This window comes from Meles meles, chromosome 21 (assembly GCF_922984935.1).
Source record: "Meles meles chromosome 21, mMelMel3.1 paternal haplotype, whole genome shotgun sequence".
Lineage (NCBI taxonomy): Eukaryota > Metazoa > Chordata > Mammalia > Carnivora > Mustelidae > Meles > Meles meles.
Genome location: NC_060086.1, coordinates 28,563,705 through 28,578,736, shown reverse-complemented (window position 1 = coordinate 28,578,736; position 15,032 = coordinate 28,563,705). Strand labels below are relative to the sequence as shown.

Sequence of the window (15,032 nt, the reverse complement as noted above, 5' to 3'; positions counted from 1 at the left end):
AGAATGACAGGGAGACACTTTAGAGCACTAATGAAATCCTTAACGAAATCATTCAAAGTGTGCATGCTCAGTTGCAATCTGGGAGAGGTCAGAATGTCATAGCATCATGACTGCCATATGTCTGCCATTGTGTTGGCTGCCATATGTCAGTCCAATGTGTTGGACTCCAGATACTGGGTAGGGAATATTTAAAGAAAAACTGAGGTGTACTATGATGGTATCTTGCTGAAGACAAGATGGAAGTTTATGGTTGGCTGGTGATTGGGTGTGCCAGTAGTCCCAAATCCTGTGAACTCACTTTTCCTTTTCTTCTTGTCCCCCTTACATTCCCTCCTTCCTTCCTCCCCACCTCCCAGCTGAAGTCCTTTTTCAGGAGACAATATCCTGACAGTGGGGCAATTCAGATCATTGTTTTTGTTGTTCAGTGTGGCTTGTGTTCTTCTCAACTAGTAGGTGGCAGGAGTTCCCTTGGGAACTCTAGGAAATGTCCAGTAGCTAACTGCACAGTGTTAATGACACCATGTCCAGGAAAGATGTCTCTATGGCAATGGCAAGGCCCCAGGTTTGAACTGAAAATTCAGGGCTCTCAAGAGAAACTAGACACATCAGGGAGCCCTGCTTCATCCTTATGTGTTTTGTAGTGATGAGTTGGTCAGGCCCGGTTTTCTACTGTAATGAGACGGGCTTATGCCATCTCAATCACCAGAGCCTGAATGGACACACAGTGCATCTCGTATGTGCTTTTTATATTTATTCAATGTATTGATGAGTAGGAATAGAGACCTGTGAAGAGAAGAGGCCTTCAGAGTTGAAGACTTGCCTGCAGGCTGAAGTTTGAGTGTTTTTAGTCCCTTTTTTGGGGAGGGGGGACAATCCCTTCATCCCTACGAGTGGGTTTGTGGCTGTTGCATTTATAGGGAAGGTGAATGGGAACAGGAAGAAAGAATTTCACATGGGTTACCAGGTAATAAATACTTCCTTCCCCTCTTAGGAAGCTGGGACTGAAAGAATGTGAGTAGGCGGACGTGGGGGAAGCAGCTCTCAGGGGCAGGGGACAAACTGAAATTGGCTGCAGAAGATAGAGGGAACTACAAATGAGTTCAGCTCCTAACACCAGTGGCTTACACAAAGCTTGCTGGATTGTTTTGTAATTGTGCAATGTTCAGACCCAGCTCACACACAAATATACACACTTATTCAGAAGACACATATTTTATATACATATTTTCCAGATGGTCAGTTGAAAATATTTTTAAAAAATTTGTTACTAAAGATTTCCTGATCCCCAGGCTGGTCAGACACTGTGGAAATGTGGTTCCCAGACATGCTTCACTTGTAGCCCTGCAAAACCAGATAAGGATATAAGGAAAAGGAGAATCAGATATTATGATGAAAGATACTCCTTGCAGGATAAATTAGGGAGCTGTCAGGACTGGTAAGGAGATCTTGTCAGCTCAGACCCCCACAGCCATTACACAGTGACTACAAACTCGCAGCAATAGCTACGAGCCCAGCGTATTTTGATAATCATGTGAAATATGTCTTATATGACTGCAAAATGTATATTAGAGTTAATTTCTCCTAACAGGAACCTGGGCAGATGGAATCCCTGCTGCACGTTGTGCTCCACCTGATGAAAGCAGTCGTCACTCCCAGGAACAGAATGGAAGAGATGCAGGAACAGCTGCAGCAGCCAGCGCTCCCCTTCAGACACCACCTCTGACACCGGGAGCCTGCATTCTGCCCAGTGTTTTCTGAATCCTTCAGCACCTACTGCAGAGGATCCATGGCTCACTGAGTCTCTGAGCATGGGTTCTTGGCTGATGTGCTGGCTCCTTCAGATCGTTCGTCAGGAAGGTGGCTCAGGACAACTGGATAAGAATGTTTTTCTCTCTTCTTCTTGTGCACACTCTGCCACAGCTGACCGTGAGTGTGTTTCTCTCCCGCATCTCGGCTCCTGATCTGGAGAGGGTGATGGTGGGGTGGAGCAGAGCAGGAGGTTGCCCGCTTGAAACACAAGTATAGGATTTTAACATACTTCTTCTAAGGGCGGTGTGAGGTTTTTAAGGTGAAGCTGTTTGTTCAGTGGAGGCCTAGGTGTGGTGATTCTTAGTGAAACTGATTCATCTACATCTTCCAAGACTGGAAGAAATCCAAAGACAGAGGCCGCCAGAGGAATCCAGGAAGCAGGAACCAGTCCAGGAGGAGCTGACAAGGAGATATCCCTCTGTGGGGAGGTAAGGAGGACATTGTGAAATTTCTGCTGCAACATCCACACCGCTGCTTGTTCCACTGGGTAATTGCCATCTCCTGCAAACAATCAGAAGAGGTTGCTAGAGGGAACAGGTTGTCTCACAGAGGTGACAGGACTCTTTCCTCAGATGCCCCCAGATAGCAGGGCTCTTTGAGTCTGTCCCTTGTGAGTGGTAGAGCTCATACCCTCTCTGACTATGCCCCCCATCCCCCACCTCTTTGTTACACTTAACTGGAGAGTAGGCATGAGAACAGACATGAGTCAGGGCCCTTTCCACCCTGCCACAATGTTGAAGGCTGTTTATCTTGGTAAGTTTTTCCTGGTAAGCTTTCGTGATTTGTCTTTGTAGATAAATATTCCATAGAAAATCTGCTTTAAGAAAGCAGACATTTTTGTATTGTGAACTATAGTACCCCATTAGGGAAGTGAACTCTTGTGTGATTTCACTCCTCTAGTGTTACTTTATTAGGTGGCATTATGAGAAAACTTTATGAGTAATACCACATAGTCTCTTTAAGGTAATTTCTGTTCATGAATACTTACATATTCCTGTCAGATACATAAAGCAGATGATATACAGTAAGACATTTGAATAAGCCACACACAGCTTGTGAGACAGGACAGATGCTGATACTGATACTGAGGCATTCTTAATTTTTAATCTGTCCTGTGATGTTTATTAGGAAACCCTTGTTTCATTGTTGATTTCCAACTAGTTGATCTCTGACCTCTCCCACAGTTGGTTATCAAATACCTAACCAAGGCCTTCTAGAGCCTTCCTTTAGACTGAGGGGACAGGTCTCCCCCTAGTCCAGAGGGATCACCTGAGGCAAGTGGGAAACCTTCTGTCTCTCACAAGGGAACTGAGGTAGGAAGCAGTGTAAGAAGGTGGAAGACCTGGAGTGTTTTGTTGGTTTTTTCCCCACCCAGTCTATGCAAGTGAGACTAGACTTCCAACCTTCTCTGGCCTCTGTCAAATGCAGGACCTGGTGCAGCTTCCATGAGAAACAGTAACTGTCACTAGTATGGACACAGAGACGGTCAAGGTAAATGCTGTGACCATTTACAGTGCTCTCTCCTGGCCTTGTCTATAGTTTGTGTTCTGGGATGTATCTACTGTATTACTTACAGAAAGTAATTTCTTATAGGGATATTTTGATGGACTAATGACTAATCAGCTGATGATCACACATAAATTTGGTACCTTTTAATTTTTAGGGGGGTAAAAGTGGTATCACTCAGCTAGGACCATAAGGTCTTATGCAGTCACATGCTTGGAGGTGGACTTGAATTGAACATTACTTACCACCATCATGTAACCATAGGTGTAATTCAGTCAATAGTCACAAGATACTGTAGAATTTCAGAGTAGCCTGCATATGTACCGTAACCATACACAACAGATAAATACAGCTTAACCAAATCCCCCTCACCTGTAACCTTAAAAGGTATACAAATGCTTAGTTTTGTCCTGCCAAAGCCCCAAAACAGAACTAAATATATGCAACAGATGTAAGGTTAAACATCTAAAATTCTACGTAATCGACTACATAATCTCAACCAATCACTTAGAACACCAGCATGCTATTTCAATCTATCTGTAGAAACTCTAACTCCCCCCTATTGAATTATCTTACCATGATAGGCCTAAACAACCAATACTTCAATTTCACAATATAAATTAATATTACAAGACATGACAGATCTTCACAAGTGACACTAGTTAAAGTAGCTTAATAAATAAAGCAAGACGCTGAAAATGCCTACCTGAGTCATTAGATTCTAAAGATTTGGTCCTGGCCTTGCCATGAATTCTTAATAAGATTACACATGCAAGCCTCCACATCCCAGTGAAAATGCTCTCCAAATCACTAATGATTAAAAGGAGCAGGTATCAAGCTCACTATACAAGTAGCTTACAATGCCTTCCTCAAGCAACCCCCACAGCATACAGCCGTGATAAACTAGGCCATAAATGAAAGTTCAACTAAGCTATGTTAAAACAAGGTTGGTGGATTTTGTGCCAGCCACTGCAGGCATCTGATTAACCCAGATTAATAGGCTATGGTGTAAAATGTGTTAAAGATATTTCCATACAAAAGGTAAGACTCAACTAAGCCATAAGAAGCTACAATTACCATGAAAATCAGGTACAAAACTGACTCTAATAATTCTGACTACACAGTAACTAAAACCCAAACTAGGATCAGATCCCCCCACTATAATTCACTCAACAAAACTGTTCACCAGAGAATTACTAGCAACAGCTGAAGACTCAATGGACTTGGCAGTGCTTTATACCCCATTAGAGGAGCCCATTTTATAATTGATAAAGCTTTATAAACCTCACCACCCCTTGATAATTCAGTCTATATACTGCCATCTCCAGCAAACCCTTAAAAAGGAAAAGAAGCAAGCACAAACTTTACACAGGAAACAGGTCAAGGTATAAACCCGTGGGGTGGGAAGAAATGGGCTACTGTCTCTATGTAAGAACACGACACCCACGGAAGTTTTTATGAAACTAAAAACCAAGGGAGGATTTAGTAGGAAATTAAGAATAGAGAGCTTATAGAATGGGGCCATGAAGCACACACACACACACACACACACACACACATACTGCCCATAACCCTCCTCAAGTCACAGAACCTAAATGTCACATATTAAAAGCACTAAAACACAAGAGGAGACAAGTTATAACAGGCGAGCATACTGGAAACTGTGCTTGGATAAACCAAAGTGTAGCTTAAACAAAGCATCTGGCTTACACCCCGAAGAGTTCCTATAAAGATGACCACTTTGAGCCAAAGATAGCCCAAACAGCTACAAATTAGCACAACACAATCAAACATTATTATATTATAAAAATATAAGAGAAATTTTAATTGGAGCTGTAAGAAAGGACTATAAGGGAATAAAGAAAGAAAAAATAAAGTACTAAAGAGCAAAGATTAATCCTTTTACATTTTGCATAATGAATTAGCTAGATTAACTTAAAGAGAGCTTGAGCTAAGCCCCCTGAAACCAGAGGAGCTACACATGAAGAATCCACTGGGATGAACGCATCTATGTTGCAAAATTGTGAGATTCCTAGGTAGAGGTGAAAAGTCTAACAAGCCTGGTGATAGCTGGTTACCCAGAATAGAATAGTAATTCAACTTTAAATTTATGTAAAAAACCTAAAAACTCTAAGTTTAAAAATGTAATCTAAAAAGATAAAGCTTTTTATTTTTTTTGGTGACTAACATATAAAAGGAAAAAAGGATACAACCATCATAGGCTTAAAAGCAGTCATCAATTAAGAAAGCATTCAAACTAAATAAAATATCAAAAATATTTAACTCCTAATATAACAGTTAATCTGTTAATAGGAGAAGCAATAATACTAACACTAGTAACAAGAATTATTTCTCCTTGCCTAAGCTTATATCAGAGCAGATAACCAGTTAATAAAATAAAACTAATCTAAAAAATCACTTAAAACTATTAATCCAACACAGGCATGCAATTAAGGAAAGGTTAAAAGAAAAAAAGGAACTCGGCAAACACACACTCTACCTGTTTCCCAAAAACAACACCTCTAGCATTTCCAGTATTGGAGGCACTGCCTGCCCACTGACACTCTTTAAACAGCCACAGGATCCTGACCTTGCGGAGGGAGCATACTCATTTGTTCTCTAAGTAAGGCGTTGTATGAACAGCCACATGAAGAGTTAACTGTCTCTTCCTTCCCATCCTCTTGACTTCCAATCAGTGCAACTCACCTTCTCATGAAGAGGTGAGGATAAAAAAAAAATAAGCCCAGGAGACCCTTTGGAACTTAAGTAGCCCAGACAAATTCCTCAATCTAACTGACCAGGGATAACAAACTTTTATATGGGTTAGCAGTTTAGGTTGGGGTGACGCTGGAGAACAAAATAAACTCCAAGTGAAATAAACCTAGACTCACCAGTCAAAATACCTTATTTGTTGATCAAAAAAACTTTGATCAGTGGAACAAGTTACCCTGTGGACAAGAGCACAGTCTTCTTTGAGAGGTCATATTGATGTTTGATCAGGACATCCTAATGGTGCAGCAGCTGTGAAGGACTCGTTTGTTCAACAACTGTAGTCCTATGGGGTCTGAGTTCAGACTAGACTCATCCAGGTCGCTTTCTAGCTACTAAATTATTTCTTCCATTTTTGAAATGACAAAAGAAAGATTCTAGTGCCTTAGACTAATAGATGTTATTACCTTAATCTCATCAGCTGACTTTAAATCACACCACAGAGAAGGGCTTGTTAGGGGGACAGAGCCCGGTAATTACATAAAACTTAACCCTTTATTCCCAGAGGTTCGTTCAATTCAACTTCCTAGCATTATGTGTATAATCAACATTCGCTCACTAATCATTCCTATCCTTCTCACTGTGGCCTTCTTAACCCTAGTAGCCTGAAAAGTGTGAGGGTATATACAACTTTGTAAAGGAACAAATATTGGAGGCCCATGGGGAGATACCAGGAAGGCGAAGCAGAGGGGACAGGATGGGCAGGGAAAGCATTCAATCCACCAGGCAGAAAGCATTCAGACCTTTACTAAATATAAACTCTAAGAAGTGTGGTTGTTAATGTTTAGGGAGGTCTTCAGATTACAAAATAATTGTCATGTAAGCCAAATAGATTTTGGGATGGTACAATATGATCTTCTGTTTTCCCAAATGCTCTTTGCCTCCTATAGTGTATCTGAGGCCTTGGATGAATACTTGAGTGTGTGGCCGCCTCTGTGAGTCTATATGTAATAGAAAATAATTGTCTTCACATCTGACATATAAACCTCTGATTGCACAGTTCTCATAACTATCTTTTACTTCATTGCACCTAGAACCTGAAATTTAATAGAAAAGGGGGGCTCTTTGCCTTGTCTTTGAAATGAGAATCGCCACTATCTGGGCTGAGGTGCTACACTCTTAGTGTGTTTTGTGGACTTAAGTGAACATCTTTTGACGCTCATCTGCATGGAGCTATTTTCATTGAAACAGAACAGTGAATGGTCAGAGCCCAGATATTATGCATATGACTTTCTTTAGTGAAAGGGTTAGAGGGAGAGAGGGCAACTTGTGAGCGAAGAAGGAAAGGGGAGAAGGTGAGGTAGAAAGAGAATCCCAGGTAGGCTCCACACTCAGCACTGAGCCCGACTTGGGGCTCAATCTCAGAACCTCGAGATCATGACCTGAGCAGGAATCAAGATTCTGCTGCTGAACCGACTGAGCCGCCCAGGGGCCCCTGCAGGTTCTTTATGTACTTCAACTCCTACTGCTCTAGTGACCTCAGAATCCAGTATGCTCCCCCTTTCACAGATTAAAAAAAATGCTGAGGCCCAGAGAAGGCCACCCTGAGAGCTGGTATTTGGGCTGAGAAATCAGGAACACAGGCAAATCCCCAGGACACTGGGACTGAAGTCCCCGGGGGAGGTGCACAGCTGCAGGCAGGGTGGTGACGCAGATGCAGAGGCTGGTGACAGGGCTCCAGCTAGGCCGGCTCCTGGTCAACCCTGACGCCCCCACTAACAGTCTGACTCAGTCTGAGGCCAAGGCAGCCCCTCTGCTGACCTTGGTCCCATGTTCAGTTTTTCTCATTGGGGGACATAAACTCTGACCCACGCCATAGAAAAGACAGAAGCTTCTCTCCCTGGAAGTGACTGAGCAGCATTTCAACGAACCCTCTACACCTGCCTCCGGCATCTGCCACTGTTTCTCATTCTCACCTCCCAGACTGGACAAGAGCATTTCCTACAAGTTTCCAGACTGCAGAGGACAAGGGCAGACCCCTACCCTAATGATCCATGAAGGGACCACAGCCCTACGTCAGGCGTTTATACAACTAATGAAATGACAGCTCAAACCCTACACGCTGCAGATGAAGTGAGAGGGGTTTCATCCCTCCCAGAACAACGAAGGCGGGTGCTGGATGTGCACGACGGTAAGAGACGGATGTCTGCCATTGTGCAGCAGAGACACTTCCTTCCCAACAGTGGCACCTGCCCGTGCTCAATGTGTGCAAAGAGCCAGGCACACGCATGTGTGCCCTGAGGAACTTCAGAATGCTACAGTGCCCCCAGCCTGGTTTCCCCTTGAATGTCAAGACCTGAGCACAAACTCTGCCTTTGCTCCACCAACTCACTAAGAAAGCAGAAGACAACTATGGTTTGTTTATATGTCAACTCCTATGGTTAATATCATCTTACCCTGTGGTGTAGGTGCGGGGCAACGACCCAGAGACCACTGGGTGGTTGGAGCGGTATGTGCCCAAGGGCCTCACGATGGTGATGAAGGGAGATCCATGGGGCTCGGTGTCCATAGTGCACTGGGTATAGGAGCAGATCTTCTCACATCCATAGGTTCTGCAGAACAGAAATCAAAGGCGTGTTGCTATGGCAGACGGAAGGAGAACACCCACCAACCTGAAACCCAAAGCAGCAGGTGTCAGCACCTGGCCCCAGGCTCACCCTCAACATCCAGGAGAGCAGAGCACCAGTGCCACAAAACCTTACCCCTGACTTGGTGCCACCACACGGTCGGGGAACAGGGAAGGAAAGAATGTAGTGTCACTACACATCACCATCCATCTTTGAGAAGGCGGGATGTCAAGTCATCTTCTACCGGTTGACCAGATGCCACAAGAAACGATCCATAAGCAGAGTATTCCAGAGAGGCAGGTATCTGTGTTCGGGAGCATTCTGCCCCCTTCATCCAACATGGCCCAAGTGGCTTGTCATGTCTACTCAGTGAGAACAAACACAATGAGAAGTACTGGGAAGCCCAGTGTCCACATGTGGAATCGCAACCCCTCATGAGTCAAAATTCTGCCCATCACCCCCTGCCTCACCATCTACTTCCCTCTCTGACATGGGGATCTTCTAGTTTCCACAAAGACTGTCCACAGCCACAGACACAACTGAGGAGAGGGGAATTACTGCATCCTGCAGAGGACCTGGAAGAGTGCTTTCCGAGAGAAGCATGACCCCTACGAGTGAGCGAGACCAGCTCTGTGGATCCACATCCCCGACATTCACACACTCCTTAGCTCTGGCACAGAGCAAATGCATAGTCCTTGGTGCTGAGAACCACTGAGGGGCAGATTCGACATCCCCAAATGCAAACCAGTGTGTCTGGAGAGCATGTGCGATGCTCCCAGGTTGGGTCTGGAGAGACGCTATGAGCAGGCACAGCCACCAGACTCCATCTGAACCCACTCACGGGAGCACAACTGAAACACGAGTGAGGTGTGGGCCCTGCGCGGAGTCACTGGCATTCCCTCTTCAGGGCTGATGCTCCAGGGGGCATTTTCTATGCTACATCTGGCACCTGGCAGCGTTCACCATCATCTCACCCTCTGCCTGGCACACACATGAGGTCACAACTGACTTTCTCCACCAACACTCAAAGCTGCCCAAAGCATGTGGCACAAAGTGCGAGGCACAGCATGGTTTTCCCCATTTTCTGTCTGTGAGGATTACCACAGGCATCCTCCCAGGTTAGTCTCCTGACCCAAAACCAACAATGCTCCCACTCCTGTGGGAAAACAAACTTTTAAGGAGTCAGTCAGACTGGCCGACTTCACTGTGAAGGGAGATGTCACCTGCTTCAAGTTATTTATACACACACACTCACACACACAGGAGGGCAGTGCCCTCCGTCCTTCACCTCTAAGAACCTGGGGCTTCAGGAGGCTCCACTGAAAGTGATGATCTGGAAACAGAGAAGCCTGTAAGCTCTGCATGAAGGACTGGGTATATCGTAGGATCTCTGTGTGATGGCGTTTAACCTTTCAAAATGCCAATAGACACAAGGTGAGAAGACGGTGCTGCCCAGAGAGGAACAGGACTCCAGAAATGGGTACAACTGAAAACACCCCTGTACTTACTTGGTTCTCCTCTGGGACCTTCTTGGGCACAGCGCTGCTATTGTCCCCTTGAGCTCCATGGGCTTCTGAATGGCACCGAAGCCCTAGAGGGGATGGAGGTGGATTCAGATTGGCGATGACCACGCAGGATTCAAGCCAACCTCTCCCCCTGCCCCAGCCTATTCCACGCTCTCCCTTGGTCAGGTCCTTCCTATTTCTCAAGGATTCCCCTGACCCCTGTTGGCAAAGGAGGGAACAGTCCCTCACCCTTGCAGATACAACCACTTTGCCTGGGAACAGATATTTCCAGAACTAATCTATAACGCTGGACAGCTGGGGCCTCCACACATGAGAGTGATGTGAAGGTTGTGCTTCATCCAGCCCAGAGGCCCAAATATCGTGCCTGTGCAGTGCACCTGGGCAATGCTTCTATGTCTGTCCTCTGCGAAATGTCACTTTTCTTCTCCACGACAGACACCTGTTGCCCAGTTCTGTACGGTGAACCAGACAGTCCATGAGATGGATGTCCACCCAAAGTGGAGGAATGTTACCATGACCTCACTTGGGCTTATCTCTGCATTGCAAAGCCTTGTGGTACCACCTCTCCATCTTCTCCACCAATGGATGTGGAGTTCAACTATGAATAAGCTTTACGACTCACGTCAGTTCAGATCATCTCACCATGTGGTGGAGGAACGAGGTGTGGCTGAGGCCCCCATGTCCACCACTGCGGAGGTGGCTGAGGAGGAGGGAAGCCTGATAAATTCTGCCCCATGTGGTAGAGCATATGGAGGGGCCCTGGGCAATGAGGAAACACTCTCACACCTGTACCGACCTGCAGAACAGACAAGAAAATATTTTAGTAAAACAGACAAAAGTTGCAACACCAAGAAAAGAAACCCAAACAGAGCTCTCGGCACCCGGCTCCTTCTCCAATGCCACATTCCAGGAGAGCTGCATCGTGCTGGAAAATGTACATGACCCTCCCAGCTGGTGCCAGTACAGTGAGGAAGGAGAGGGCAATGGCTGTTACAGGAATAGCCTGTCACCAAACATCACTGCCCATGTCTGCCCACGTTCACCAGCAAGAAGTAGTGTCTTAAAGATGAAAAAGGATCATTGCAAACTAGTAAAGCAGCACATTCCAGACACGGGGGCATCGACGTCCAGGTCAACATGCCACCTTCCTCATCAACCACCAGGCCAGCCAGAAGACTTCACTGGGGAATTAGGGGTCCTCCTTCCATGAGTTATTTCCCCTAGTGTGCACTGTGGGCAGGCAGGGGTGCACACACACGCACATGCACACACGCACACGGGCACATACAAGCATAATGCATGTGGTAAGTGCCCTGCCATCTTTCTCCTCCAAGCACCCGTGGCTTTGGGAGGGATCTGTCATGGAGAAGCCTGTCAGGCTCCAGGTGAAGAGCCTGTATTTTGAAAGGTGAACAAAGCCACAGACAAACTGCAGGACCCACCCAACAGAAACAAGGCCAGAACAGGTGCTGCTCAGAAAGAATCACTGGAACATCTGGAAAAGGCCACCATAGTTACCTTGCCCATCTCTGGGTCTCTGTTACTCTCAGTGCCATCATTCCGAATGGGTGCCCCGCCAGCCTCAGCATCAGACCAAAGCCCTAGAATGGATGCAGGTGGATTCAGATGGGCACTGACTGCAGAATTCACACCAGGCCTCCAAACCCGCCCCCACCACGTTCCTCTCTCCCATTCTCAGGTCCCTTCTCAGACACGGGGCATTTCCCATGTGGGAAATGGGTCTCTTTTGACCCCTGAGGACAAAGGAGAGACTCACCCCTCCCCCTCAAGGAAGGGACCACTGCCCCCAAACTTGCCTCAGGTGTTTTCATAGCTAAGGGAACAGCAGTAGAGGGCTCCCAGCTCAACCTGCTAAAAAATGACTAAAACCTCAACACGGACAGCATGTGATCTTTTCTCAGGCTGTAGGTTGATGGTTCCATCTTTCAGTCTATAGATGAGACCTAATGTATGACTGGCCACTACATAAATATTTTAAAAATAAATGGGCTACAACAGTCATGAACAACAACAAAAAAGAAAATGAGCAGTAAAGCTGAGGCATTATACCAATAACATTAGAGGAGTAAAATGCAAAAATTTCATTGATGAATGTAGTACTGTAGATAACAAATAAAACAAAAATAAAGGAACCACTATAAATAAATAAATGTGTTTTTTCTCAAATAGTCCTTTTTTCCCAAAAGGCTTGGCCACTGAGTCAAAGTGGGAATGGAGCTCAAGCTCCCAACTCCTCCAGGCTCAGCTCTCCTGGAGGTGATGCAGGGATTGGCAGGGTCTGTAGTTGGAGAGGGGCGTGAGCTCCACCTGTCACAGGGGCAAGTGCCCTGCTGTCTGGGGGCATATGAGGGGGCATATGAGGCATAAGGCACAAGGACCTTACATAGTGCTTGTGATTCTCTCCAGGACACACAGCGATCACCCATGGGAATGGGAAGGACACCGTGTGGTTTCACAGCAGAAATCAAGCTGCTGCATTTCACATCATGCTCCCTACCTTGCCACAGAGGCTTTTGCAACTCGGGCCTTCCTGGCATCTGTTCCTTCCTCATGGATCTCTCAGGCGGCGTCTCCCCATTCATCATGAGCAGTCTTGAACACAGAAAAAGAATGGACATCTCTAAGAATTACAACACCATGTCCCCTCCTAGACAGCATAGGGATCACCCCTCCAAACACCCGTAAAAACGCACGTCAAACTCTCACACCTGTATTCCAGGTAGGCATTCTCCCTGCTCTGCTGCACTATCCTCCTCTCCCAAACCTGAGCCTTCATCTGCGGGAGAAAAACACACCCACCTTCAGTTGTGCCGGACTGTGCCCCAAATGAAGACGAGAAGAAAGAAAACACTTACCCAGTTAGCCAGAGCATTCCTCTCCTGAACTGCGATCTGAAATAGCCAACACACCAAAAGCCCATGTTCAGGTCTCTAAGGGCCACTTCCATCTCCTGCAGGGGGCGCCAAGGGGTCAGTGTGTTGGGCACAACTCAGGTTACCTTGTGATTGAAGCCTCTTGCTGCTGATCTTGGATTTCTTCCACTCGCTGTCTGGGAAGCACAATTGTTTTCATCAGACAAAACCCAACACTGGTTGTGATTTTCAATCATCTGCCCATGTGGCCATCCTCCTCTTATCTGTCCCCTCATACAATTGATCCTGACACAGGAAACACTTTCACCTGATTATAATTGGAAGGATCAAAGCTATTGTTACAGCCTTTCCTTAATTGTTTTTCGTCGCCTGCAGGTTCAGAATTGACATAATTTCCTGACCCGTTTTCAATCTTTCCCTCAGTTAATCACATGACAAGTGTCTTTTGTCATGAAGCTCTATTCTCCTTTAATTCTATCCTCGCCATGGTTCCCAGGGTTGCAAAGACCAGCGCCATCAGATGGCACTACCATGTTTATGGGTAGGATTCATCCTAGGACAAACTGCTTTCCTCAAGATTAGGACAACTGACACCACCCCCAAGGACACTGGTGTGGAGCCAGTTTCCACAGAGTCATGCCAGCGCTGGGGATCAGGATGTGTTTAGTAAGTAACCGTTTTGTTCCTTATCTTTCCATGTCTGTAAATTCTCTCTGGATACATCCTCTGAATTTTTGTGTATATTACTTGAGTCCTAACAATGTACAAAGATTAAAAATCCAAAAGGAACAGGGATTTCAGGAACCACTAGTATGTAGTGTCTGAACTTACCTATACTTGTCCATTTCTTCTTTGGTTACTTTCAGATTTTCTTTGACAGATGACAGCTCATTCGTGGTTGCAACCAGTTCATAAAGTGTCTCTTCTAGCTTCCTAAGATGGGAAAGGTATATACATTGTCCAGGAGACAAGGTCCTGAATTTCTGCCATTTATCCTCCCAGCACACTTGATGGCCTAGGTTGGAATGTCCCCGCTAAAAGCACAGACTGACAACACAACAGGGAAATGAATGAAGGCCCCATTTAGGCTTAAAGAAAAATCAAACTCTGGCTGCTGCCAAGTTCCCTGCAATTGGACTGCCTTCATACTTCTCTACTTCAATTCATTCACCATGTCAGCAAATAACATTGCACTTTGTGCCCTCTCAGAATTGGTCATTGGTTTGCGATGGTGAAGGCTCATTTCAATTCAAAGTGAAAAGCCAAGCCTGACCTGCTAACTCATTAAGATAAAGCAGGTGCCCATCATTAGTCTCAAAACTCCGTGGGGAGCCCTGATCCTCAGACCAAGGCTGTGCCCAACACATTTAGTCAGCCCAAAGGAACCTTCCAGAATATGGCTTCACTGGCATGGAAACTCACTCCCACACATCTCCAGGCTTTAGAAGTACAACCCCCAACTCCACCTTTGAGGATCCTGGTGCAGGAAAAGGCAATCTTAGTGCTGACAATATGCCCTGAAGTCTAAAACGATGTGAACTGTCACATACTCATGCTGTTATCTCCAGGCAACATATTTCAGAAAACTATCAACTGCATTGAGTCAACCTACTTGAACAAGACCACGTTCATTGATAATTAAGGCAGTGAATGGCTATGCTTAGAAAGGTTGGTTTGTTGCACTGCCCTCAGACTCTTTTGTTCATGGTATTGATTTAAAGAGTTTCAACATGACACCCTCAAGAATCACATGCAAAAAGTCCCTTTAAAACAGACAAAGTTCTAGACAAAGAACACAAGCATTTGCATCTGGTTTCTTGGCAAATCTTCAGCAAATGTTTTCTGCAGTGGCTGTAATGTAGTGGTTTGATTGTAAGGTGCTAAAGAAAGATAGGCAAGTTTATTGTTGCCATTGAATCAATCCAGAACACTCTTTCAGGCTCAATAGGTGAAAAGTAATG

At 45.5% G+C, this 15,032-nt stretch overlaps 1 protein-coding gene across 1 annotated transcript in view; it reads right to left on the bottom strand.

The window, feature by feature from the left end:
* Positions 1-1,254: 1,254 nt before the first annotated feature.
* Positions 1,255-15,032, bottom strand: part of LOC123933618 (transport and Golgi organization protein 1 homolog) — a 74,558-nt gene continuing 60,780 nt past the window's right edge. Inside the window, exons 15-19 of the mRNA XM_045992956.1 lie at positions 10,160-10,242; positions 9,940-10,060; positions 8,742-9,013; positions 8,481-8,636; positions 1,255-2,227 (exon numbers count right to left, since the gene is read on the bottom strand). Of these exons, the coding sequence (XP_045848912.1) occupies positions 8,982-9,013; positions 9,940-10,060; positions 10,160-10,242 (236 nt within the window). The 3' untranslated portion in view covers positions 1,255-2,227; positions 8,481-8,636; positions 8,742-8,981. The remainder of the gene's footprint in view (positions 2,228-8,480; positions 8,637-8,741; positions 9,014-9,939; positions 10,061-10,159; positions 10,243-15,032) is intronic.